The 27,663-nt window shown below is 51.6% G+C and overlaps 1 protein-coding gene across 1 annotated transcript in view; it reads right to left on the bottom strand.

Moving 5' to 3' along the window:
- LOC137426676 (uncharacterized) overlaps nt 1–27,663 on the bottom strand; it is a 123,430-nt gene that overhangs the window by 41,722 nt on the left and 54,045 nt on the right. Inside the window, exon 5 of the mRNA XM_068115450.2 lies at nt 11,305–11,437. Coding sequence (XP_067971551.2) covers nt 11,305–11,437 — 133 coding nt within the window. The remainder of the gene's footprint in view (nt 1–11,304; nt 11,438–27,663) is intronic.

Below are 27,663 nucleotides of genomic sequence, written 5' to 3'. Positions count from 1 at the left end.
TGCTCCACGTGCATTTGCTTAATACAAAACAAACACTTATTTTAACTCCGATTTACATTCCGTTTCCACTTTTAGTGAGAAGTAGGGGTCTGTGCAACCATTCATAAACTTTATTTGGTGCAAATCGGATAATTTTTAGCCGAGTTACTTCAGACCGCGAGTTGTTATTTATATATTAATTCACACATAGTTGAGTACGTGCAGGCCGCTCCACGGAGCGACCTTGCGGGCTTGTTTTAACTCCGATTTACATTCCGTTTCCACTTTTAGTGAGAAGTAGGGGTCTGTGCAACCATTCATGAACTTTATTTGGTGCAAATCGGATAATTTTTAGCCGTTACCTCAGACCGTGAGTTGTTATCTATCTATAATTCCAGTAATCTCTGTACGTCTGTACGTCTGTTTGTCTGTGACCGCTGTTTCTCGACAACCACGGGTCCGATATACTTTTAACTTGCCAGGTATATTGCTGGGGACCCGAGGATGTGCCTTTTCAAGGTTTCATATTAATCGGACAATTACTTACCGAGCTATGTCCAAAAAACGATTCAACCAATCAGAGAGCAGCGAACGATCGCGTGTGCCGAACGTGGAGGACACACTCTGCCTCGGATGGCACATTTGAGAGCGTATTCATTTATTTCACGTTTGCAAACTATGTTGGCGTTAAACTATGTTTTAAAACTAATAAAACCGAATTTGCGATTCATTCGCTTTCCTGCGCGTTTGTGCACGCGATGGCGATTTCTTTACCAAACTCCGGAAGCCGTTCGCTTTGGACCAAACCATTGCATGTAAATAGAGGGGGGGGATTGTCACCGTACTCGCAAGCCGTTCGCTTTGGACCAAACCATTTCATGTAAATAGAGGGGGGGGATATAATTTTAGATATAGATATAGTACGGGCAATGCCCTAGTTTATATAATTCACACATAGTTGAGTACGTGCAGGCCGCTCCACGGAGCGACCTTGCGGGCTTGTTTTAACTCCGATTTACATTCTATTTCCACTTTTAGTGAGAAGTAGGGGTCTGTGCAACCATTCATGAACTTTATTTGGTGCAAATCGGATAATTTTTAGCCGAGTTACCTCAGACCGCGAGTTGTTATTTATATAATAAACACATAGTTGAATACGACCCGAGAATCGCAATGTCACTCCATTTAACTTTATTAAAATGACGATAAAGACGTTTCCTTATATATCCTAATTTAAAATGTTCAAGGGAATAAAAAGACCATTTGGTTCACACCACCCATGTTCACACCACTCGACTGTCCAATCAGCGGACCGCTCGCATCGCCTTCGCCCAGCAGACGCCAAGACGATGGCGTCGTAATATGGCGTCGTATCGGCCGTTAATCGGATGCTTTTGAGTTCCAAAGTCGGCGAATTCAGATTTTTCGAGTATGTCTGTACGTGATAAACAAAGAGCGCGGTTCGTAGATGGTAAATCCATTAGTGCCGTGGGCATCGGGTCACTGGGTGCGGCGTAAAAGGGATAACAAAGTCGAGTCCTTACGCTATTATTATATAGATTATTACACAGAAAATGAGGAATTCCAAGTAGCCAACAAGTAAACATTTAGTTCCATAGTTTTTTTCTGTTCCTTACTGACTCCCAACTACATCGTTTTTGGAAGAAGCAAACAAAGCAACGTCACTCGAATGATGCATGTTTGATATGAGATTTTAATATTATCAGTAGCAACACTATGGACAGCATAAAATAGAACTGTTACACAAGAAAACAGTATGAAAAGGTTCCAAGTCAAGAATATGTGAAAACTAAAAACCTCTGTTGTGTCTGTATTTAACGCAGTGTGTTAGGTGTCTCACAAAAAGAAACTCAATTAGGCAACAACTCAGGTAATCAAAACTAGGGACGTGGTGCATGCGCCGTAAAAGTGAATTAAAAACTCAGTGGGATGGCTGAAATTGCATTTTAGCTACCAATTGGGGTATCCGTGGTTGAGTCACAGTCAGGGCACAGCGGAGGTCATCTTCCACGTGGAGCCGATTACGCTGTTTTGATTTGATATTCAACAGCGTGGAAAACCCCGCTTCGCAGAGATAGGTAGACGAGAATGGCAGAAGCACCCGGATAGCTATCTAGCTGATATTAGGGTAGCGACCCATTCCCACCCAAAACTCCGTCAAGCTCTTCTCTTCGAATGGGTCTTTGGCAAATGAATCGTTTCTGAGATCCAGGAATTCATCTTGCATTGCCTCCGGCATGCTCTCCACGCAAAGGTTGACGGAAAAAGGATTCCTCACAATTTTTGCCTCATTGTCGTCTAAATCAGGAAAATACTTATGAAATTCTAGCTCCAGTGACTGCAGATGCTCAAGAATGTCATTTTTCAGTACGGGATCAAGCTCTTTTCCCATGCTGTCTTGCAATTCAGACATTCTTTCGAACATAGCAATGTTTCCTGTGTTCACTTTCCTGCGCAAGTTTTGGAGCTTGGCAACAAATCCTCTGAGATGATCGTGGAAAAGAATAATATTAGTCGCTCTTCCTTGGAGCTTGAGGTTCAGCTGGTTCTGCTGCTCGAAAATGTCAGCAAGATAAGCAAGTAGTTCGTTCCACAATTCTTCGTCGTAATGCTGCAGGAGGTCATGTTTCCCTTGAAGATTCAAGAAATGTTTGACTTCCGCACGAAGTTCAAAGACGCGGTTCAGAACATTCCCTTTCGAAAGCCAGCGTACAGCAGTATATTACAGCAACGTTTCATGTTCCGCGTTCATGTCTTTGCACAGCTCCTTGAACATTCGGGTGTTGAGAGCCCCTGCCTTGATGAAGTTAACAATCTTGATTACGACTTCAAGAACTTTCTTCAATGAGAGAGGGAGAGTCTTACAAGCCAGGGCATAGCGATGAATCATACAGTGGGTTCCTTTCGCTTGTGGTGCTGCCAGCATCTTCACTTTTGCTTGGAATCCGGATTTGGAACCAAACATGGCAGGAGCACCGTCAGTACAGACACCGCATACATTCTCCCACTGAATTCCTCCCGCATCGAAGAACAAATTCATTTTTTCCATGACGTCGTTAGCTTTTGTCGTTGTTTCCAGGGCACTGCAGAACAAGAATTCTTCCTTGATATCATCTCCCTTGACATAGCGAACGAATGCCAGTAGCTGGGAGCAGGAACTAACCGGTCGATTCATGAAGTTGAAAAGAAAACATACCTAGTTATGACCTGTTTAAGTGGTTATTAGCAGAAGTATCCCCTCATGCACAGAACCTTCATTATTATAAGGGGAAATTATCAATGGAAGACAAGACCTGGCAAATAAACAATACTACAAAACCTGGAGTTAAGCGATCTCAATCTTTGGAGGATCAACTACTCATGACACTCGTGAAGCTTCGGCTTAATCTTCGCGAGGAGGACCTCGCATTTCGCTTTGGATTAGGACAAAGCACCGTCTCCCAAGTTTTGTCCACTTGGATTCCACTGTTGGCAAAGGAGCTGGCTGCCTTCATCCACTGGCCCAGCAAAGAATGCACTATGAAGTACTACCCAGCATGTTTCCACAAGTATAAGGGTACTGTGAGATGCATAATCGACCGCACTGAAATCGAAATAGATAGACCTTCCCTGGCAACATCAAATTCGTAAGTGTACAGCCAATATAAGTCAAGACCTACTCTCAAGGGCCTTGTTGGTATTACACCTAGCGGAACAATTTCATACATTTCCAAACCTACAGGAGGAAACACGTCGGACAAAAAAATTGTAAAGATGACGAACATTGTAGACAAGTTCCAGCCCGGCGATGATATTTGTATGGCCGATCGAGGTTTCAACATTCAGGAACTGTTCTTGCATAAGCAGGTTGTTTCTCTTCTCCAATGGGAACCCCCCTTTCCCTCAAATATTTCTTTAAATCGCTGGATTTTAATGCCAAAAAACGCTGAATTTCTTTCACATTAGCCATCTTCCTTTCCGTAAACACAGCATCGATCGTAGACAGACGCTTCCTCTTCTGGGTTCGTGTTTATGTTTGCCCCCTTTTCGATCCCATCATGCTTTGCGGTGGAGCGCCCTCTGTTGATATTTACCGATTCGCGATAAGGTCTATGCCTTAGGGCTGCCATGGTCGACGGTATCGACCATCATTCATGATAGGCAACGTATTCTCGCATACGTCACTGAAAAAGCGCCGCCGGCTAAGACTGCTAAAATGTGTGTTTGTGTTCAGAAGAGATGCCATGTTTAAGGTGAATAACATAATCTTATTAATTTTATTTATTATTCTTTACAAATTCATTTATTAATTGTGTTCATTACTCATTAAAAAATATGACTAAAATGTGTTTTTAGTGTTCTTTAAGGTTTAGCGATAGTTATATACTTTCGCGAGTTATTTACTCTAGTTTTATGGTGTTTGTCTTCATTTTAAGGCATTTTTAAGGCATTACGCCCGGTTTACGTCAAAAACAGAGTTACGTCATGGCTTATGGAACCAATTAATGACGTAGGCCGGGGTATTACAGTAAATGCAAATTTTGCATGTGGAAAAAGTAAGTACACCCTTGGCTCTAATAGGTGGTATTGCCCCCTTTGGCAGAAACAACCTCAAGTAGGCGTTTCTTATAACTGTCTACCAGTCTCTGACATCGACTGGGAGACATTTTTTCCCACTCCTCCATGCAGAATTCTTTCAGCTGTGCGATGTTTGAGGGGTTTCTTGCATGCACAGCTCGTTTCAAATCCCCCCACAACATCTCGATGGGATTTAGATCCGGGCTTTGACTTGGCCATTCCAGAACCCTCCATTTCTTTCTTTTCAGCCATTCCTTGGTGGATTTACTGGTATGTTTAGGGTCATTGTCATGTTGCAAGGTCCACCTTCGGTTGAGCTTCAACTTTCCGACAGATGGCCTCACAATATCCTCAAGCACCCTCTGGTACAATGAAGAATTCATAGTGGATTCTATGATGGTCAGCTGCCCAGGCCCTGATGCAGCAAAGCTGCCCCAAACCATAATATTTCCACCACCATGCTTTACAGTTGATATCAGGTTCTTGTGGTCAAATGCTGTCTTTGGTTTTCGCCAAACATGTCTTCTAGTACTATGGCCAAATAGCTCTACCTTTGACTCATCTGTCCAGAGCAGATTGTTCCAGAAGTGCTGGTCTTTGCCTCGGTGTTCATTGGCAAACTTTAGTGTTGCCCTGATGTTCTTTCTGGACAGCAAAGGTTTCCTCCTGGCACACCTCCCATGTAGATCAAATTTGTGCAGCCTCTTTCTAATGGTAGACTCGTGCACTTTGACATCAACAGTGGCAAAAGCTACCTGTAGGTCCCGTGATGACATTCTGGGGTTCTTATAGACCTCTTTCAGCATCTTGCGGTCTGCTCTCAGGCTGAACTTGCTGGGGCGGCTTGGCCTGAACAAGTTGGCAGTTGTTTGGAATCTTCTCCACTTGTAGATGATCTTCCGGACAGTCGAATGAATGATTTCAAATTGTTTGGAGATCTTTTTAAATCCCTTCCCAGACTCGTGGGCATCCATAACCTTCTTTCTGAAGGCCTCAGAGAGCTCTTTTGATCTAGGCATGGTGACGCCGCACACTTCAACAACAAAGAGCAAACCAAACTAAATGTCTGAGGTTTAAATAAGACAGGTTCCTCCAAGATCCTCTCTAACGATGTTCTAATCATTTGCACCTGAGCTGGTGCACCTGATTCTAATTTTAGATATTTGAAGTAGTGATAAATGTAGGGGTGTACTTACTTTTTCCACATGCGAAATTTGCATTTATTTATATTTAAATTATACATTGGACTACAAAATGTAAATGTTTCATGATATTTGTTAGATTATATTGTGGCGGACACGAAAGCTCACTGGCGCGAGGGCATCATTCCGCGCACCAAGTGGGCGGCGGCCACGCCCGAGGGCTAGGCGTGGCCGCGGGATATACACCGGCGCGCAGCCCGGAACGCTCCAGTGTTACAGTGGAGCTCTTGAATAAAGACTCTTACAACTTACCGCGTTGTCCGCTTCCTCCTTGCTTACAAGCAGCGCGCGTAACACCGCGCTTCATTGGTGACCTCCGACGTTCTGGTCAGCCGTCACTGACCACCCGAACCCGCCACAGCCATGGCAACCAACGCGGTAGCGATAAAGCTCCCTGAGTTCTGGGAAGCTCAGGCGGAGATCTGGTTCCTGCAGGCCGAAGCTCAGTTCAGGCTTCGAGGCATCACGGCGGACGAGACACGCTACTGCCACGTCGTCGCCTCCCTCGGGGCCGGCACAGCCGCCCGCGTCGTGTCGGTCCTGAGGAACCCACCGGCCGACGACAGGTACGAGGCGATCAAGCGTCTCCTCCTCGCCACGTTCGGCCTCACGGTGGACGCACGGGCCGATCGCCTCTTGGACCTCCCCGAGCTCGGTGACACGCGACCGTCGGTCCGAATGGACCATATGCTGTCGCTCATAGGCGACGAAACCCCGAACGCTCTATTCCGGGCGTTATTTCGACGCCAGCTGCCGGCACGAGTACGCCTCGCGTTGGCCGGTTCTGCGACAACGGAACCCCGAGCGCTCGCGGCCGAGGCCGAGAAGTTGTACGCGGCTTTGGACACGCAGGCGAGTTTCGGTGCGGCCGTAGCGGCTCCCGAGCCCGAAACTGCTGCGGGTGCCCACCCCTGCTACGCGACGCAATGCGTCGCCGCTGAACCTCCTGCAGGTGCCCACCCCTACTCCGAGGGGTGCCTCGTGGCGGCCGCCACTCCCCGCCCACCACCACCGCGGAAACCGCGGCCTCCGGCTTCGCCGCAAACCTGGTGCCATTTCCACGCGAGGTTCGGCCACGAAGCCCGGCAATGTCGCCCGCCGTGCTCATTCGGCAGGTCGGGAAACGCCCGGGCCGGCCCTCGGTAGTGGCACTGAGCGCCGGCCGATTAAACAGCCTCCTGTACATAACGGACACCTTATCCGGGCGCCGTTACCTGTGTGACACGGGAGCGCAGGTGAGTGTCGTTACCGCCGGTACGTCCGACAAGCAGACCGCGGGCCGGGGTCCCGCTCTGCTTGCTGCCAACGGTACGCCCATTCGCACATACGGAAAACGCTGCCTTTCTCTGCGGTGCGGAGGGCAGGTTTTCCGATGGTCGTTCGTGACTGCCGATGTGCCTATGGCATTGCTTGGCGCGGACTTCCTTTGTGCCAATGGCCTCTTGGTGGACGTAAAGCACAGAAGGCTTGTCCAGGCTGAGACGTTCAGCTCGCTCGCGTGCGCGCTGCCCGCCTCGTTGAGCAGCTCACGGAGCGGCTCATTGAGCGGCTCGCCGAGCGTCTTGCTGAGCGGTTCGGTTCCGGCCAGGTTCATCTGCACGCTTCCGGCAGCGGACGAATTCACCCGCCTCCTCGCCCGTTTCCCGGCCCTCATGAGGCCCACCTTCTCGGCGGGGACAGTCAAGCACGGGGTGGAACATCACATCCCCACCGCCGGGCCACCGGTCTACGCCCGGGCACGCCGCCTCGAGCCGACGAAGCTCACGGTAGCTAAAGCGGGGTTCGCTACGCTGGAGCGGCTCGGCATCGTGCGGCGCTCCGAGAGTGCTTGGGCGTCGCCGCTCCACATCGTGCCCAAGCCCGGCGGGCGATGGCGACCGTGCGGGGACTACCGCCGTCTCAACGACGCCACCACCCCCGACCGCTACCCCGTCCCCCATATTCAGGACTTTTCCGCCCGCTTGGCGAATATGTCCTTCTTTTCGAAGGTGGACCTCATACGCGGTTACCACCAGGTCCCCGTCAGGCCGGAGGACATCCCGAAGACGGCTGTCATCACGCCGTTTGGTCTTTTCGAATTTCTTCGGATGCCCTTCGGTTTGAAGAATGCGGCTCAGGCGTTCCAGCGCCTCATGGACAGCGTCTTGCGCGACTTGGATTTCGTGTACGTCTACCTGGACGACATCCTCGTCGCCAGCGCGTCCCGCGAAGAGCACCTCCACCATCTCCGCATGCTCTTCGAACGCCTGGGCCAGCACGGCCTGATCGTGAACCCCGCCAAGTGCCGGTTCGGTGTCGCTGAAATCGACTTTTTGGGGCACCGCGTCACCAGGCACGGGGCCGTCCCCCTACCGGCCAAGGTGGAGGTGGTGAAGGGGTTTCCGCGCCCCCGCACGATCAGGGGGCTCCAGGAGTTCCTGGGCATGGTAAAATTTTACCATCGGTTCCTGCCCCGCATCGCCCAGCTCCTGCGCCCCCTGCACGAGGCCCTCCGAGGGAAGCCGGGCAAAGGTGACGTCACCTGGACCGAGCAGATGGATGCGGCGTTCATGGGCGCGAAGCTCGCCTTGGCTAATGCCACCATGCTCGCGCACCCGGCGCCCGATGCACCGATCGCCCTCACCACCGACGCCTCGGACTACGCGGTGGGCGCGGTGCACGAGCAATGGGTGCGTGGAGCTTGGCAACCGCTGGCGTTCTTCAGCCGGCAGCTTCGCCCACCCGAACGCCGGTACAGTACCTTCGACCGCGAGTTGCTCGGGCTCCACCTGGCGGTCAGGCACTTCCACCATCTGCTCGAGGGCCGTGCGTTCACGGCCTTCGTCCACCACAAGCCACTGGTGTTCGCGATGGGCAAGGTCGCCGAGCCGTGGTCGGCCCGGCAGCAGCGTCACCTCTAGGCCGTGTCCGAATACACGACGGACATCCAGCACGTCGCGGGGAAGGACAACACGGTGGCGGATTGCCTTTCCCGGTCCGTTGCCCACGCGGTCCGCCTCGGCATCGACTATGCCCGGATGGCGGCGGACCAGGCCGCCGACCCCGACGTCCAGGCCTTGCGGACCGCCGTTACGGGCCTCCGCGTCACCAAGGTGCCGTTCAACGGCGCGGGCACGGCCCTCTGGTGCGACGCCTCCCTCGGGCGGCCTCGCCCCATCGTGCCCGCGGGCTGGCAGCGCCAGATTTTCGACGCCATCCACGGCCTGTCCCACCCGGGCACGAGGGCCTCCCAGAGGTTGATCGCCGACAAGTTTGTCTGGCATGGCCTCCGGAAGGCCGTCCGCGGCTGGGCCAGGACGTGCCTCACGTGCCAGAGCGCGAAGGTGCACCGACACACCCAGGCCCCAATGGCCCCGTTTGCGGTGCCGGAACGTCGGTTTGACCACATTCACGTGGACCTGGTGGGACCTCTGCCCCCCTCGCGGGGTTTCACCCACGTCCTGACCATGATGGACCGCACCACCCGGTGGCCGGACACCGTGCCTTTGGCGTCAACGACGGCGGCGGACGTCGCGCAGGCGTTCATCGCCACCTGGGTCGCCCGGTTCGGCGCCCCCTCGGACATCTCGTCCGACCGCGGCCCCCAGTTCACCTCGGAGCTCTGGGGGGCGGTCGCGCGGGGGCTCGGAGTCCAGCTGCACCGCACCACGGCCTACCACCCCCAGGCTAACGGCCGGTGCGAGCGGTTCCACCGCTCGTTGAAGGCCGCGCTCCGGGCGACCCTCCGCGACGGCGGCTGGGTCGACAGGCTCCCATGGGTGCTGCTGGGCCTCCGGACGACGCCCAAGGACGACCTGCGTGCATCCCCGGCGGAGTTGGTTTTCGGGCAACCGCTGCGGGTGCCGGGCGAGTTCCTCCCCGACTCCACGGCACCATGGTCCGCGGCGCAGGAGCGCTCCGCGCTGCAGGAGACCGCCCAGAGGTTCGCCCCGGTGCCCACGGCGCACCACGGGCACCCACCTACGCACGTCGCCCCGGAGCTTCGCACCGCAGAGTACGTCTTCGTCCGGCACGACGCCCACCGGACACCACTGCGGCCCCCGTACGACGGGCCTTTCCGCGTGCTGGAGACCGGGGTGAAACATTTCACCTTAGACATCGGCGGCACTCCTGACCGTGTCTCCATAGATCGCCTCAAGCCGGCCCACCTCGACGTGGACCACCCACCGCCGGTGGCTCGGCCCCCGTGTCGGGGCCGCCCCCCGGCGGGCCCACCCCTGGCACCGCCCGGCCCCGCCGGCACGCCACCCCCCGAGCCTGCACCCATCCCGGGTGCAGCCGGAGGCATCCCAGCTGGCATCCCTGCACCCCGGACGCCGCCAGTCGCCAGAGGGCGCTTCGGCCGGGTCATCCGTTTGCCCCGCAAACTGGCCCTCCAGGTGCGCGGGAATTCTGGGGGGGCGCGTGTGGTGGACACGAAAGCTCACTGGCGCGAGGGCATCATTCCGCGCACCAAGTGGGCGGCGGCCACGCCCGAGGAGTAGGCGTGGCCGCGGGATATACACCGGGCGCGCAGCCCGGAACGCTCCAGTGTTACAGTGGAGCTCTTGAATAAAGACTCTTACAACTTACCGCGTTGTCCGCTTCCTCCTTGCTTACAAGCAGTGTGCGTAACACCGCGCTTCAATATCACCTTTATCTATCAATATTGTTGAAATGAAGATCAAATAGCTGTATGTTGAAATATGTTGAAAAAGTCAAAACTTTACATGGGGTGTACTTACTTTTTCACGTGACTGTACCACCGCCTGGTTAGCCATATCACTCAATGGTGAAGAATCACTTAATAAATTCTACTGGCTTGATCCAGATCTTCACCAAAATTGAATCGATTCTTCCTCGTCACAAACCCAACCGGTCCACCAAGTTTCGTCCAAATCCGTCCATAACCTTTTGAGATATCCTGCTATGTATCGTTTTTGGCCCTATCTCGCCATGGTGAAGAATCACTTCACAAATTAAATAATTATCATATCCGAATCCATATTCATATCTTCACCAAAATCGAATCGAATCGTCCTCGTCAGACACACAACCTTTCTAGCAAGTTTCGTCCAAATCCATCCACAACTTTATGAGATATCCTGCTATGTATCGTTTTTGGCCCCATCTCCCAATGGTGAAGAATCACTTTAAAAATTCTAGTAGCTGGATCCGAATCCGGATCTTCACCAAAATCTAATAATTTCGTCCTTGTGACATATGCTACATCTCTGCCAAATTTCGTCTGCATCCGTCCACAACTTTTTGAGATATTTTGTTCACAAACGGACAAACAAACATACAGGGGCGAAAACATAACCTGCATCCACCTTTGGTGGCGGAGGGTAATAAGGTCTTTCATCAAACGGATTTCTGTCTACTCGATACTATAGTAGCTTATTGTAACAGCTGAAGTAATCGGATGCAACAACAAAAAAGCGAAACTAGTTGTGTCCTGGGAAGGTGTCGCATTACGGAGTACATAGTCCTTGGGACGGAACATTAAATGTGAAGTGATTCGGAACCTGTGGTTATGGAGCTTCATTAAATAAACAGATAATACCTTTGAGACACCGATCAACAAGCTTGGTATGATATTGTAGAGATTTATAGTCTCATTTGAGGCCAATGGAGTCAGCTTCCCTTCGTACAAAGGTGAAAGATCATATTCACCCAATAAGGAACGACGGGCAGGCCTGGAGGTGGGTGATGGGATAACAAGAAAAGCTTTCTCAACAATGATCCGAGAAAGCAGAATGTACAAGAATTAGAAAAGGTGTATGTATATGTGTGTGTGTGTGTGTGTGTGTATATATATATATACATATATATATATATATATATATATATATATATATATATATATATATATAGGGCTTTGATGTCCCCCTCCCCCCTTGTGTTTTCAATGTTTACCAATTACCAAGTATAAACAAGTATATGTTCTGTTTTTGATTTATTTCTGTATACTCATAATACTTTCATGTTCTTTGGAAACCTGTTATCCCAGTATTAGGCTAAAGATGTTGCTCAATTACCAAAAATAACTAATTTGTATATGTTGCTTTGTAAACCTTATCCATTATATTTCCTGTTAAAGAATTAAGTTACTGTGATGGCATGTTCTCTTACTGTCGAAATATTCCTTTGGAAGCTTGTTATAAGAAGTTATATGTCTTGTGAAAACCAGGCCCTGATAGTATAATCCTTCACTCTGTGAAGACCAAACCGTATCTTCCCAGTCCCCCTTAAGGGACTGCGTTAGATCACTTTCATGTTTGACATTTTTTACGACCTGCTGAACTTTCCCCCCAAAAACCAGGACTCTGGAAAGTCGTCAACATGTTGTTTGACTCTTGAATGACCTCGGCCGAATCAAGGAGACCACTGGGTCGTTCTCTTTGTCTTGAGAGCTAAAACCACACCCCAATATTCCCTTTATAAAGTGAGAGCTTGACCAAATTATTTTAGAGCATCTTGTTGGAACGTTGGTCATTGATGTGGGCTTCTGTCCGACGTGTTTTGCTCTCCACCAAGCTTGTGTGTTTGACGAATCAAATAAATATATCAGTTGTTCTTTCTCTCTGTCATGAGTCTTGAGTCCTAAGTCAACGGATCCATCATATATATATATATATATATATATATATATATATATATACAGACTATATATACACTATACTATATATATAGAATATATATACAGACTTGGCATTTAATATGGAATTATTTTTTTTTCTTGACCGGTTTACTTTCTTAACTCAGTATATCAATCTGGTGAGTTTCTTTTACACTTCGGTGATTTATTTGGTAAAAGAACCATGTCACTGATTGTCTGTCGCAGCAAGAAGTCAACAACAGGATTATATCACAGGTGGCGTGGCAAAATGTACGGACAGGTGCATTTGATGATTGGCTTCACAGTCGGGTATACAAGGGTTGTTGCGTTCTGTATTAGTGGAAAACAACTGCTGCACGTCTCCAAAAGTTATTGCCGCTTCCTCTGGAGATGGTCCGTCAACTCGACAATGCTGTTTGTCATGGAGTGGTGGCTTTACGAAATTACGGCATGAAACAGCGTGCTATTGCTCGGCAGTATGGCATCACTCAAGGTCAGGTGTCAAAGATCCTGAAACGAAATGCTCAGAGGGGTGTCCATACTCCAATACTGAGGCCAGGACGTCCCCGCAGAACCACAAGGAGGGATGATCGCCAGCTGCACCGGTTAGTCCGCAATGGCCGTACCAAGTCAGCTAATCGGCTTAGGGCTGAGTGGCAGCAACTGACAAATGTGCCTGTATCCAGAAGGCTAGTCAACCAACGACTGGTTCAAGCAGGCTATGGTGCCAGGCGTCCCCTGAGAAAGCCACGCCTGACCAGACAACACCGCCAGCGCCGATTGCAGTGGGCCAGAGAGCACCGTCAATGGCAGCCAGGACACTGGAATCACGTGATCTTCAGTGACGAGTCTAGATTTCTGGTCTATCGTAAAGATGGCCACGTCCGAGTGCGCAGACAAGTGCATGAAGCCTACAACAAAGATTGTATAGTGCCAAGAGTCCAAGCTGGAGGTGGTGGGGTGACCGTTTGGGCTGCTTTTCATGCAGGGGGCAAAACTGACCTGGTTGTTCTGAATGGAAACCTGAACCAGTTCAAGTACAGGGCCATTCTGGAAGAAACATTGCTTCCATTTGCTCGTGCAGCCTTTTGAGGAAACTTTGTCTTCCAAGATGACGATGCACGGCCTCATCGTGCTCGCATGATCCAACACTTTCTTGCTGACCGTGGTGTAGAGCATATGGAGTGGCCTGCCATGTCCCCGGATATGAATCCGATAGAGAACTTGTGGGCAGAATTAACGCGTCAAATCGACCACTTGGACCAGCAGCTGACCTCTGTGCGTGAATTGCAGCAGGCTATTGTCACTGCATGGCAAGCGATTCCTGTCCAAACCTTGGCAAATCTCATGAACAGCATGCCTCAACGTGCATGTGCTCTCCTGAATGCTCGTGGGGGTTACACGAAGTACTGAACTGTAATTTTACTGTCCGTAATCCCAGTCGTAATTTAACTTTTGTTTTTGTTAAAATAATTTTTGGGTAATGTGCAAATTAAAGAGATACTTCTGGAAAACGCACAGAAGTTTAACACAGTACTGTCCATGAATTGAGTTCGATATCAGTTTACATCACTTTCAAGGATCAATTTATTTGTTTCGAAATGTCAAATGTGGTTTTTGTTTCTTTTAAAGGTCACATTAACAAAATCTAGAAAAATTTCAACATAATTCCAATGAACTTTTGGTACTAAGTCATCTTGAAAAGTAAGTTCACTCCCCAAAAAAAATATTCCATATTAAATGCCAAGTCTGTATATATATGTATGTATGTATGTATGTATGTATGTATATATATATATATATATATATATATATAGTTACGGTTTTTAGAACCTTCACTAGTAAATTTTAGTAAATGTTTCCCTTATAAATGTTCCCCTGTAAATATCCCCATCAATTGGCTTGTTAAAATCGCACCCTAGTTAGGTCCATGTACAACATTTAGCGAGCCATAGGACCTCTCCGTAGTTATTTCATTATTATGTGTTTCAGTTAAGGATCTGTTCCCAATAGTTGAATCTGCGTTGCATTAATCAAATAAGATAGGCCCCTTTCAGTCATTTTGCTCTCCCTCTTCAAATTGTGGTACCTCGCTTGCCAACAGCGTTCGCCGCCGTTGCACTGGGCTGTTTACTGGCACCACGCCGCCATTAGCCATGCGGTCAAGCCGAGGAGGAAGGGGGCGGAGCCGCCAGAACAAGGTGTGGCACGTCGACTCGTCATCAGAGGTGGAGTCAGCGAGCCCCCTACCGACCAACCAGGGCTGGCGAGGTACCATCGCGGGCGTGGCTCTATGAAGCGCGCATTGATTCCAACACGGGTAATATAAGCACGAGCGCGAAGCCTTTTTACAGAGAAGGCAGAGAGAGACGTGATCCGGCAGATGAGGGAGGTACCAGGCGAGCATACCGCTGGATCGTGAGGCAGAAGAGTGGGTCCGTGACGGCGACAACAATACAGTAGTCAATTGACATTGTCCGACCGTGTGTGAAACCGAATACGTGAAGCTGCCGCCGGCTGTTCGCTTCCAGCCCGGAGCGTGGACCTGGAGCGGACCTCCTTGCTGTGCCTTCTACCTGAACCTTCCAGCCCAGCTATCCCAATTGGACCCTTCTCCTTCGTCCAGTCATTCGTGCCTGCTATTCCCCTTTCATGTCAGTCTGTTGTCTGTCCTGGGCGTTGGTAATATAAGACTGTTTAAGGCTGCCCTGTGTATCTTCTTTTTCTTATTATTCTGTATATTACTTCGTTCCTTTTTCTTCTTTGGTTTTGTACATAGTTAATTAGTCCGGCAGCTAAGCTAAATATAGCATAACAATTGTGCATTTTGTGAGGAAAGCACCAAATTTGGCACACTAGTAGACTATCATATTATGAAAAGATCTGGATATTGGGCCATCTCAGATTCAGAGATTTGATTTTGCAAGATTTGCGGATTTTGCAGATTTGCAAGCTGAGATTGCAACGCCAGGGACGGCCGACTCCTTCCTGCGAGCTGCCCACGTCACCCGCACAAGAAGAGCTCATCAAATCACTGCAGCGGCACTGCACATCCTGCAACACCGTACGTATGAACACCACTGTATGACATATGCTGATGATGCAGAAGACCTGCCTGAGTTCGAAGACTGGTGTCACCAGAGAGGAGAAGACATTCCCAACTTTCAGTACTGGGCAACTGTGCTGGAACTAGAGATGTTGGTACTGGTCTACGTGCGTTCTCTGCGGCAGGCTTCATTCACGATGTACCTTGATGCCCTGACGGAACTGGTCCCATGGTTCCATGCCTTAGACCACACACACTATGCCAGGTGGGTCCCTGTTCACCTGAGGGACATGGTTGCACTCCCAATGAAACACCCAGATGTAGCCAGAGAATTCAGGGCTGGCAACCTCACTGTACAGAAGATGAAGAAGGTGTTCTCTTCGATCCCAAACGAATCGAAATCTTGCAAATATCAAATCTCTGAATCTGAGATGGCCAAATTTCCAGATCTTTTCATAATATTGTTACAGACACGACTTTGATGTTATGGTGGGCCGAGCGGAATGGCCGCCGTGTCCGCACAAGTTACCCGATTATACTCGAACGTTGCCGAGTCGCGCTACGCTAAATCAATTGAGGAAAAGGACACAACGGCTGGGTAAAATGACACGACACCAAGGGTTCAGTTCTCAAGACCTCCGGAGGAGGTTATATTAGGGCGGAAGGTCAGATTACAACTACAAGAGGGACAGCATAGAAAGATAGGCACTTAGACACACTTATCTTATTCCCGACAGACCACAGATAAACAGGACAAAACTGACTCACACGGGGATTGATGGCAAGGAAAGCGGGCAGTCGATGGCTCAAGGTGCACTCTTGGCTCAAGGCAGAATCGACCCGGTCCGGTCCAAAGATGCGGGGAGGTATCGTCGCGCTGGGGGTGGCGTCCTTTGCTCTCCGTGGTTCAGGCGCATCTGACCTCACGTCCGGTAAGTGGCTGCGTATATCCGGCGGGGAGTGACACGCCCTCGGCTCGTTAGCTCCGCCCCAGATGGAATCGGCCCGTTGCTTCTCATTGGGTGCAGGGGTTACCGGCTCCGCCCTTGACGAGGGGCCGACAGGCAGCCCCTTCGTGGTAACCCCGTCGGCGCACATGGGTAATGGCGGCTAACCGAGCCGGAGTGAGGACGCACACTCCCCGCGCGCGCCGTTGTTGTAGTTGTTGTTGTTGTTGTAGTTGTTGTTGTAGTTGTTGTTGTAGTTGTTGTTTGGGGAAGAAGATGGGAGGAGGTATGGGAAGGTCCTAAACTCACTACTGGTGCCATATAATCACATTCTGGTGCAACGAAGAGTCAGAATTAATGGAAACGAGTCCTTAACTGACATAGACTAAGAATAACTAGCAAGATGTCCGAAAGTTGTCTACGTGAGACGCGGTGGACCTGGGCACGACATTTAATGGGGGGAAAAAGGGGAAGGTCGGTTCTACAGAGTGTTATTTACAGGCAATGGGACTAGGGAATGGGGGATTGGGGATAGTTGGGGAGTATTGGGGAAATAGGGGAGTATTAACAAGCGGATATTGAGGCCAAGTCCCATATCCGCAACATTGCACCCTTCTCTACCCTCGGGGCGTCCCGACCCGATAAATTTTTACCTACTTTAGTGTGGCACTCAGATGTAGTTCCCTCTACTATTAACTCTACCCTGAGTGCGACAGTTTTACAGATGTTCACAAATGAGTAAATATGTCCCCCTGCGACGTTGCACCCTTCTCCTCACAGAAACACACCCACAGGATAACCGAATTGCGGAAAGAATTCGCAAACTAAACATACAGCCGGTAGGGAGCATTATTTACAAGACTACGCTGCTATTTACACTACGATCCAGGACCTGTTTTTGGAGGAACACATGCAGATGTTATGCATAGAGAGAGCACGCATGCCAGCATCGATACACCAACCCACGAGTGCTCTGTGGCCTACGGCCTTTAATAATGTGCAGAGCACCCCTTCCCAGCACCAAAAGCACCACCCCATCACACAGTCAGCACCATCCGGTGCAGTCACCATTGTTCAATGAATAAAAATAAATTCAACAACCCCTAACCCTGCAGGTGTCTCTTGCTCTTCGTGTGGTGCACGTGGCCTTCTGGCTTCTTTCAAAAAAATAAAGAAAGGCGCCAACCGCGTCCATTTCTCTATTGTGGCCGTCAGGGGGCCAACTGTTAGTGGTTCACCTTGTATGGCATAGGTGCCACGTTGACCCATAGGTCCATCCATGGGTGGTGCTTGGCCGCAAAAGAACTGCGGTCCATTGTGGGTGGCCACAAACATTGCGGTCCATATGGTGTATCGATCCAAGCAGCAAGCAGCGAAAGTGCAGGCCCACAACTGCGAAGCCAGCACCTCTCTCTCCTCTCTCTCTCTGCCCCAAAGCCAGATCCTCGGAGGTGGGAGACAAAAGAAGCAGACAAGTGAGTAAGGTGGTAAGGGCGCAAAAGTGCACGCAATATAAGATGATGCACACTGGGGGCACATGGGAACCAGGTGAGACAGGTACGTTCCTACCGTACGCCCCCCCCCACCAGGTAACCTACATGGCCCCTCCCTTACCCCTTACTGTATCCACAAAATACAACACTACCCATAAACATCTACTTTACAAATCAACAAACGTCCCTACTGTCTTCCCCGTTCCTCCCATAAACCAAATTCGTCTTCTCTCCCTCCTAACCAATCAAATTTGCCATTTTCAACTCTCATCGAAATTTGCCATCTCCAACTCAACATCATAATTTGCTATCACCAATTCATCATCAGTCCCTCCTAGGGAGGGAGAGATGGAATCACCCCAATGTCTCATCCACGTCGTGATGCGTCTCACAAATCCTCACAGCAATTCTCATTTCTGCAACACAAACAAAGAAAACACAGGTGTGGAGTCATCATCATCACCACAGGCAAGTGGCTGCGTATGGTGCGACAGGTTCATCAATCCTAACTATTTCCTAAATGACTTTAACAACTTAACACTACCCGGGGTCTTTCTCCTGCCAAACCATTGGCCCTCTTACACTATGGGTTCTAAAAACCAATGCCCATTGACCAAACTGTGGTGCTTTTCAATTTGGGGTCTCACTCCCCCGATTCATCTCCCGGTGCCCTCGCACAATTTCTGGGCTGTGGCGTGTACCTCTCCCAGCGGGTCTACCCACCTGCACACCTCCACCACTGCAGTTGCCTCCGAGCTTACCTGCTCCTCACCCTAACCTAACTACCTGGGGAAGGCCCTCTGGCGCTCTCCCCACTCGGTGCCCTCTCTGGCACTGGGCTACCCGGGTCCGTCCTCCGGATCCTCGGGCCCCATCCACAACTCTACCGGCTCCCAGAGCCCACCTGCGGCCTCACCTGGCCGACATCCTCACAGTGGTGGAGTGCCCAACCAACTACACACACTAACAGGCTACACGCCCAGCCATTTCCACAACACTAATGCACCCATCCACAACACCATTCTGCAACCGCACCACAAATGCCAATATCCAACCACAATTTACCTATACCCTCTACCTAACACTTACACTACCCGCCCCGGGTACTCGTGAAAGGGGTCCACTCTTCCCCCATCCACACCTTCGCACCATGCACACCACTCCGTACCACTTACTCCAACTCTCTCCACACACCTGTACTTGCACACCTGTGCTCTCACACCTGGTGCCACCTGCACCCTTCTCTCCCCAAGCGCATTCGCGCTGATCCACAACACTCACTACTCATACACTGCTCCACACACCTGTCCAGTTGCACACCTGTGCAATCACACCTGTTCAATTCTCACCCACACGGCATCATCTCCTCTAACTACTCCCCTCTGAAACTTGCGCTTCCCAGTCGTCCCTTTAAACTATTGCGCTCCCACGTCATTATCATCCACACTAAACTACCTGCGTCCCCACTACAGGTATCAGTCACTAACTAAACTTAACGTTACCTAATGTCATCTTCGCTAGATCCCTATCAATATAACCTAACCCACCCGGGCTAGTTTTCACTGCCATCAACCCCATAAGCTATTGCTCCTTTGCCCCCACTATGGGAAGGGTGGCAGGGATGCCACCCTTACCCACCGGGCCTATCGCTCACTACCAATTTTGCACATCAAATTTCAACAAATTAAAAATTTGCCAATCACTACTCATCATCTGCCAATCACTACTGCCAATCCCTTGCCAATCATCAAATTTTGTTTTTCTCTAATTTTGGGTCCAAAACACTAACCTCATCACCCAGTCTACTCACTAATGCCTCTCGGTGCGCCAATTCCTGTCCAAAGCCCGGCTTCGTAAAGCCAAGCCATGAATGCGGGTTGTTCTGTGCCAGCGGCTGGATGCGTCCGGCACTCGGTGCAGGGACGGGGGCTTACCCGGGCCGAGATCCCACGCACCATCTCGGCGTGGAGCCATCCAATGTCCCGATCTCGACCTGCCGGACTGCCTCAACAAAAAGTGGTCGCCATGACGACCCTTTCTATCGGGCTGCCCGCTCCGCCTAGTGGAGCACGGACGCGGCCGTTCAAAGCGAGGCCCAGCACGCACCGAGGGCCCGCTTCGGCTAAAAGTCGACCTAACCTCTAACCTGGTTACCGTCGATGCTTCACCTGGATTCTTACACGCATACGCTACCCCTTTCTTGCTCATACATGCAGCCGTTTCCATGCTCCTCGTCGTACCTTTCCTTACACACCTCGGTACACTCATTCCGCTTACCGACTTGGTCACACACCTGACCACCGAACACCTTGGCACACATTCGTCGCTCGCACACCTCACCAATACACCTCTTCGCGCCCCCTCCTCGGTCACCTCCTCTGTGACAATCACAGGTGTGCTCTCATTCGCACACCCAACCACGTGCCTCACCACCAACTCCAGCGTGCATTCCCACTCACGCTCTACCATTCCAGGTGTGCTTCCTTTCTCACCTGTCAACCAACTCACGCTCCTTGTCACTCTCACTACTCTCACCTCCATTCTTGACAGCGCACTCACCCTTACTCTTGACAGCGCACTCTTTCCTCATGCACCTGTCCGTTACACACCTTTCTCGCGCACACTCTCCCATCACACCCTCTGTAACACTCACCACAGGCGTGCATTCTTCCTTGCCTTTGACAGCGCACTCTTTCCCCATGCACCTGTCCGTCACACACCTTTCTCGCGCACACTCTCCCGTCACACCCTCTGTAACACTTACCACACCGCGCTTCCATGTGCCCCCTCGCACACGCGGTACGACCGACTCACTCTCGCCAGCACCCTCACTCCTTGGCACGCACTTTTTCCTCACACACCCCAGAGTCGGACTTTCTCGCACACCTCCTTTTTCGCACACCAGACCTGTCGCACACTTCACCAACGGCCTCTCACGAACACCCGGGTCCATCTCGACCCCCAAGCTTCTTAAATCACCTGGCGCATCATACGCACGACCATATTGGTCACCACTTACACCGGGTCCTCTTCCTCTTCGCTTCTCCTCCATCACCTGCGAATCCCTCATCCGGTTAATGAGCACATCATCACGATCCAAACACAGACTTTGGACCAATTCTTTTACTTCCTCTTTTATCTCTTTGTTATCCCCTCTCCGTCGCTTCTTAATTTCGCTCACCCCTTCTTCCACTTCTTCTAATTTCTGCTTCACCTCTTTTATTCCCCGGTACGTCTCCTCAAGCTCGTCCTCCAAGGCTACCTTGACCGTTTCCATGTGCGTCCTCACCTGCCGGTCCTTCGTCTCCATTACCTCTATCACCTCGTCCAACCTCGTTGTCAGTCCCTCACGTACCATCTGACATTCCCTCTTCGTCGCTATCAAGTCATCTTTTAGTTCTTTCTGTGTCGCTTTCAACCCTCCTAATACCGCAGTGTTCCTTTGAACCTGCTCCGTTACTTCTTTTTGTCCCTCCGTCAGCTGTTCTACCTCCTGCGTCAGGTCCTCTATGCCCCCTTGTAACTTTACAGTCCCCTTTCTCACCTCCTTCTCCATGTGCTCCTCACAGTGCCTCACCTCCTCGCGCACTCCTCCGACCTCCTCATTCACACCTCTTCTGATCTCTTCTCCCATCACTTGCATCTCCTGTCCAGATGCCACCCTCATCTGCTCCATTTCCTCCCTGTGAGCATCCAGTTTGGTTTCTACCCCCATTCTGACCCCCTCTATCTGCTGCCCCATTTGGTTAACTTCCCTTTCCGCTTGGTCCCTCATGTCCCTCAATTTGCCTTCCATCCTGTTTTCTAACCCCTCTAACCCCTTTTGCATCCCTTCCATTTGATTCTCTTGAGCGGCCATTCTGTTTTCTACCCCCATTAACCCCTCCTGTATTTCCCCTAATCTATTGTCTAATTTCCCAAATTTCTCGTCTAATCCCTTAAAATTATTGTCTAACCCCTCTCCGGTACCCCTCGCTTCGTCCCTCATTACCCCCATTTCGTTTCCCATTACCCCCATTTGGCCCTCCAATCGCTCACCCTGAGCCCTCATTCCCACAATTTGGTCTCCCATTCGTTCCATAAGGGCCCTCATTTGCAGGAGGAAAAGGTTCGAATCCACCAGGGGCGCTGCCACGGTCGCGGTGACCAGCGAGGCGCCATTTTGCGCTCCCGCAATGTCGGGCACAACGACGCTATTTTGTGCGTCTGCTACCCTCGCTGCTTCGCTCTCCTCCTGTCCCTCATGTCCCTCAATTTGGTCCTGGACCGACCCTGCCTCACTCTCCCCTACCGGACCCCAGCTGTCTTGATCCGCCATAGCGCGACTTTCAAAATTCGGGTTTTTATATTTTGTAAAACACAAACAATCAAATTTCGCTGTTATAATTTCGAGCGCGTAAACGCGCTCCGGGTCCAATCCCACTCCTGACACCAATTGTTACAGACACGACTTTGATGTTGTGGTGGGCCGAGCGGAATGGCCGCCGTGTCCGCACAAGTTACCCGATTATACTCGAACGTTGCCGAGTCGCGCTACGCTAAATCAATTGAGGAAAAGGACACAACGGCTGGGTAAAATGACACGACACCAAGGGTTCAGTTCTCAAGACCTCCGGAGGAGGTTATATTAGGGCGGAAGGTCAGATTACAACTACAAGAGGGACAGCATAGAAAGATAGGCACTTAGACACACTTATCTTATTCCCGACAGACCACAGATAAACAGGACAAAACTGACTCACACGGGGATTGATGGCAAGGAAAGCGGGCAGTCGATGGCTCAAGGTGCACTCTTGGCTCAAGGCAGAATCGACCCGGTCCGGTCCAAAGATGCGGGGAGGTATCGTCGCGCTGGGGGTGGCGTCCTTTGCTCTCCGTGGTTCAGGCGCATCTGACCTCACGTCCGGTAAGTGGCTGCGTATATCCGGCGGGGAGTGACACGCCCTCGGCTCGTTAGCTCCGCCCCAGATGGAATCGGCCCGTTGCTTCTCATTGGGTGCGGGGGTTACCGGCTCCGCCCTTGACGAGGGGCCGACAGGCAGCCCCTTCGTGGTAACCCCGTCGGCGCACATGGGTAATGGCGGCTAACCGAGCCGGAGTGAGGACGCACACTCCCCGCGCGCGCCGTTGTTGTAGTTGTTGTAGTTGTTGTTGTAGTTGTTGTTGTAGTTGTTGTTTGGGGAAGAAGATGGGAGGAGGTATGGGAAGGTCCTAAACTCACTACTGGTGCCATATAATCACATTCTGGTGCAACGAAGAGTCAGAATTAATGGAAACGAGTCCTTAACTGACATAGACTAAGAATAACTAGCAAGATGTCCGAAAGTTGTCTACGTGAGATGCGGTGGACCTGGGCACGACATTTAATGGGGGGAAAAAGGGGAAGGTCGGTTCTACAGAGTGTTATTTACAGGCAATGGGACTAGGGAATGGGGGATTGGGGATAGTTGGGGAGTATTGGGGAAATAGGGGAGTATTTACAAGCGGATATTGAGGCCAAGTCCCATATCCGCAACAATATGATAGTCTACTAGTGTGCCAAATTTGGTGCTTTCCTCACAAAATGCACAATTGTTATGCTAAGTTGCCCCACTAAATAAATATCTGGTATTCCTTTACTTTGGTTTCTTCTTTCCCCCGATCGCTTTAGTCCCTTCTTTCCATTGAATACCTGTGGCGCGATTTTGGCCAAACGCTCAGAGTCGGGTTAGTCCTTTGTTAATGGCTCAAGCTGCGGATTGTTAAACCGCTCGGCAAATACCATCTTGTCCGTGGTTCGAGCGGTACTTGTCTCCCTGTTTTGCGGAGGGATTGGTAAAGGTATTCGGGAGAACACCTTGACCAATAACCCTGACCAATTTCACCCCGCAAAAGAGCGTTATAAGTACCAGGACCAGAGACGGCCAGCTTAACAGGCCAAGGGGATTAACCCCCCCCCCCCTTGCTAAGGGGAGTGGCGTCTCTAAGATCCGTAACAATTGGTGTCGGGGAGTGGGAATTGAAGCCCGAACCAAATTTTAATCCATCGAGAAAATTTGGTCGAAATTACGAGTGGCCAAAATTTTGTTTAACACTCAAATTAAAATCGTGCCATGGATAGTCAAGGCGAACGGATGCCGGTAGGGGAGGTAGAAGAGGGGTTAGAGGCAACCCAGGACCCCAGGGAGGAGGAGAGCAATGAGGGTGCGGTAGCGGGGGTTGCAGGCGCACAAGATGGCGGCGCCTCGCACGTGGTCGCGGCAGCACAAAATGGCGGCGCCGCGGAGGCCGAGCCCGCGGTGGCAGCTGGGGCTGCTGTGCCAATCGGGTTTGACTTCAGATTATTCCTGACCCAACTGGATGCAAAGATGGATAAAATGAGGGATGAAGCAAGGGGTACCAGTGAACAATTGGGAAACCAAATCGGGGAATTGAGAAACGACCTAGGAAGCAAAATAGAGGGGTTAGACAATAAATTTGAGGGGTTAGACAATAAATTTGAGGGGTTAGACAATAAATTTGAGGGGTTAGACAACAGGTTGGAAGGGCTGGAAGGTAAATTGGGGGGCCAACTGGAGGACGTGGGTAACCAAATCGGGGAAATGAAGGATGGGTTAACGGGGTTGGAAAATAGAATGGCCGCCCAGGAGAACCAGATGGAAGGGGTGAAGAATGGGTTAACAGGGCTAGAAGACAAGATGGGAGGCAAATTGAGGGAGATGGGGGAGCAATCCGCCCGGGAAGTCAAACAAATGGGGGAACAGATAGAGGAAGTAAAAATCGGGCTAGAAACCAAATTGGACACCCACAAGGGGGATTTGGAGCAGATGAGGGCGGCATCTACCAAAGAGATGGGAGAGATGGGGGAGGATATAAGGCGCGGAGTGAGCGAAGAGGTCGTGGGGGTGCGCGACGAGGTAAGGCGGGGTGAGGAGCGCATGGAGAAAGAGGTGAGGAACAGCACGGCTAGGTTACAGGGGGGCATAGAGGATCTGACGCGAGGAGTAGAGCAGCTGACGGTGGGACAAAAGGAGCTTGGGGAGCAGGTGGAAAAGAACACGGTGGTGATAGGAGGGTTGAAAGCGACCCAGAAGGAAATAAAGAAAGAATTAATAGCAACGAAGAAGGAATGTCAGACGGTACATGAGGGACTGACGAAGAGGTTAGAGGAGGTGGTAGAGGCAATGGAGACGAAAGAACGGGAAGTCAGGACGCACATAGAAACGACCAAGGTGGCCTTAGAGGAAGAAATTGAAGGGGCGCACCGGGAAATAAAGGAGGTGAAGCAGAAGCTAGAGGAAGTGGAAGAGGGGGTAAGTGAAATTAAAAAGAGACGGAGGGAGACTAAGAAAGAGATAAAGGAGGAGGTGATGGAATTGTTGCAAGGTCTGTGCTCACAGCGTGATGATGTGCTTACCGACCAAATAAAGAGTTTGCAGGTGGCGGAGGAGGAGCGAAGGAGAAGAGGCGCCGAGGTGAGTGGCGATATGCTCGGAAATGTATATGGTGTGAGGGGAGATTCAGCGAGCTTGGGTGTTGGTCTAGACCCGGGCGTTCGTGAGATGCCGCTGGTGAGGTGTGCGACAGGTGCAGAGTGCGTGGAAAGAGGGTGTGTGCAAGGATGGCCGACCATTGGGAGTGCGAGAGGTATTGGTGAGCAAGGGTGTGCGGGTATGGAGTGGGTAGCGGGTTGCGGAGGGGCGACCCAGGCATCGACACCGACAGGGGCAGTGTTCAGAGGGACGGGGGATGCACGAGAGCCCCCCGGGAATAGTGTACTGTGGGGGCCCGAACGGTTCGGCCCCGCGCTAACCCCGCAAGGAGCGACGCACGGGGCACCCACAAGGTCCCACTTGCGCCGTATGACGGCAAGAGTGATCTGAGGGCGTACCTGGCGCGGTTTGAATATGTATGTAGAGGTAACGGTTGGAATCCAGACGAAGGTGGAGTACACCTTGTGGGGGCACTGCACGGCGCGGCGGCGGAGGTGTTGTCAGCTTTACCACCGGGTGCTCTCACCCTGCCAGCCCTCCGCGCAGTCCTAATTAATCGTTTCAGCATTGAACAGCAAAGCGAGCTTGTTAAAGCTCAGCTTGCTCAGCGAAAACGCAAGCCCCAGGAGACCATCGGGGAACTTGCCCATGACATTCGCCTCGCAGTAGGAATCGCACATGCGGACATGGCAGCGAGTTCCCAGGAAAGCCTGGCGCTGGATCACTTTATCCAGGCTTTTCCGGATCCGGAGCTCCGACAACAGCTCACCATGTGTCGCCCGCAGACCTTGAGCCAGGCGGCCGTCGCTGCAGCCCGTTGGGAAGCAGCGAGGCCCCTGGCCCGGGGAGGCGAGCACCACGCAGTGGCGGTGCGTCAGGTAGGGCCTGTGACGGGTGGCGGCCCCCCTAGGGGGTCCGCCCCCGAAGGGGGCCCTGACCTGGAGAGCATGGTCTGGAGGCTGGTGGACCGGCGTCTGGCGGGACCTGGACCATGGCAGACGGCCCCGGCGGTGGCACCCGGTGGGCCACGACAAAGTACGCCAATTCGGACATTCAGGGGGGGAAATTTGGAATACCGGAGGCAAGCACCTTACCAGGTGAGGTGCTATAATTGTGCTCGGCTGGGTCACCGTGCGTGGGTGTGTCGCGCTCCACGCCGGGACGCTCCCCGACAGCCGATGCCCTCAACTCCGCCCCGTATAGATCGGCCTAGCCGACCTCAGACAGGGGATGGAGAAGAGCCCTCATTGACACGACAGGTCATTCATTGTGGCCAAATTGGAACAGGTAGCCTCACAATTCGGTGCAAAATTGCCGGCGTGGGGGTAGACGCCGTAGTGGACACAGGGGCTAGCGCCACGATCATCAGCCCTGTGATCCTTAATTCGAGTGCAGACGGCTGGGATAAAATCCAGCGTCTGGGAAATCATAGTTTGCAGCTGGCTACCGGGGTAACGGCACCCAGCATAGGGCGTGGTTTTGTGACCCTCAAGTTGGGGTCGGTAAAGAGCGAGATAGAGGTTTGGGTGGCGGAGGTGTGCGACCCATGCTTAATAGGGTGGATTTGTTGACTGCCAGCGGTTGTAAAATCGACTTGTGCTGGGGGATCCTGCAAGTGGGAGTGGAAGAGCTACCATTGGAGGGGGTGAGCACGGCCGCGAGAGGACTGAGCTGGAGGCTTCTGAGGCCGTGACCATCCCTCCGAGGGCCGAGGCCATAGTGCCGGCCCGGTGGTCAGCTCGCCCAACCTGGCAGGAGTCCTGCGGCCTGGTCGAACCGGTGGCAGCGCAATCCATACCTGGCTTAATCGTAGGCCGCACCCTTGTAAAAACGGACGGGCCGGTGGTGGCCGTCCGAGTAATTAATATTAGCACAGAACCACGCACTATAGTGAGGGGCACGAAGGTATCTGGCTGCACCCAAGTTAAAGAAGTCGCGTTAGTGAGCGTCGAGAACGTCCAGCCGAGCCGGCCCCAGGGGGAGCCTTCAATAAGTACTAGGAATTGGCCCGATCCCATTTGCGAGATGGTAAATCGAAGTAGCGTAGAGTTTGGAGGTACCCAGAGGGAGGCCTTACACAAATTAATTGGATCCCATTTGGATATCTTCTCCTTGTCCCCCGAGGATATTGGACGTACGGGCCTGGTGAAACATCAGATCCACACCGGTGAGGCCCGGCCTATTCGTCAGCCCACCCGACGGCTCCTTTGGAGCAAGAGGGAGGAAGCTGACGAGCAGGTAGAAAAAATGCTCGATGCAGGCGTCATCGAGCCCTCGGGAAGTCCCTGGATGTCACCCGTTGTGCTGGTCAAAAGAAAGGTGGGACCACGCGTTTCTGCGTGGAC

This window comes from Myxine glutinosa, chromosome 5 (assembly GCF_964187855.1).
Source record: "Myxine glutinosa chromosome 5, kmMyxGlut1.1, whole genome shotgun sequence".
Lineage (NCBI taxonomy): Eukaryota > Metazoa > Chordata > Myxini > Myxiniformes > Myxinidae > Myxine > Myxine glutinosa.
The sequence above is the reverse complement of the archived record's forward strand: the minus strand, read 5'-3'. Positions and strand labels throughout refer to the sequence as shown.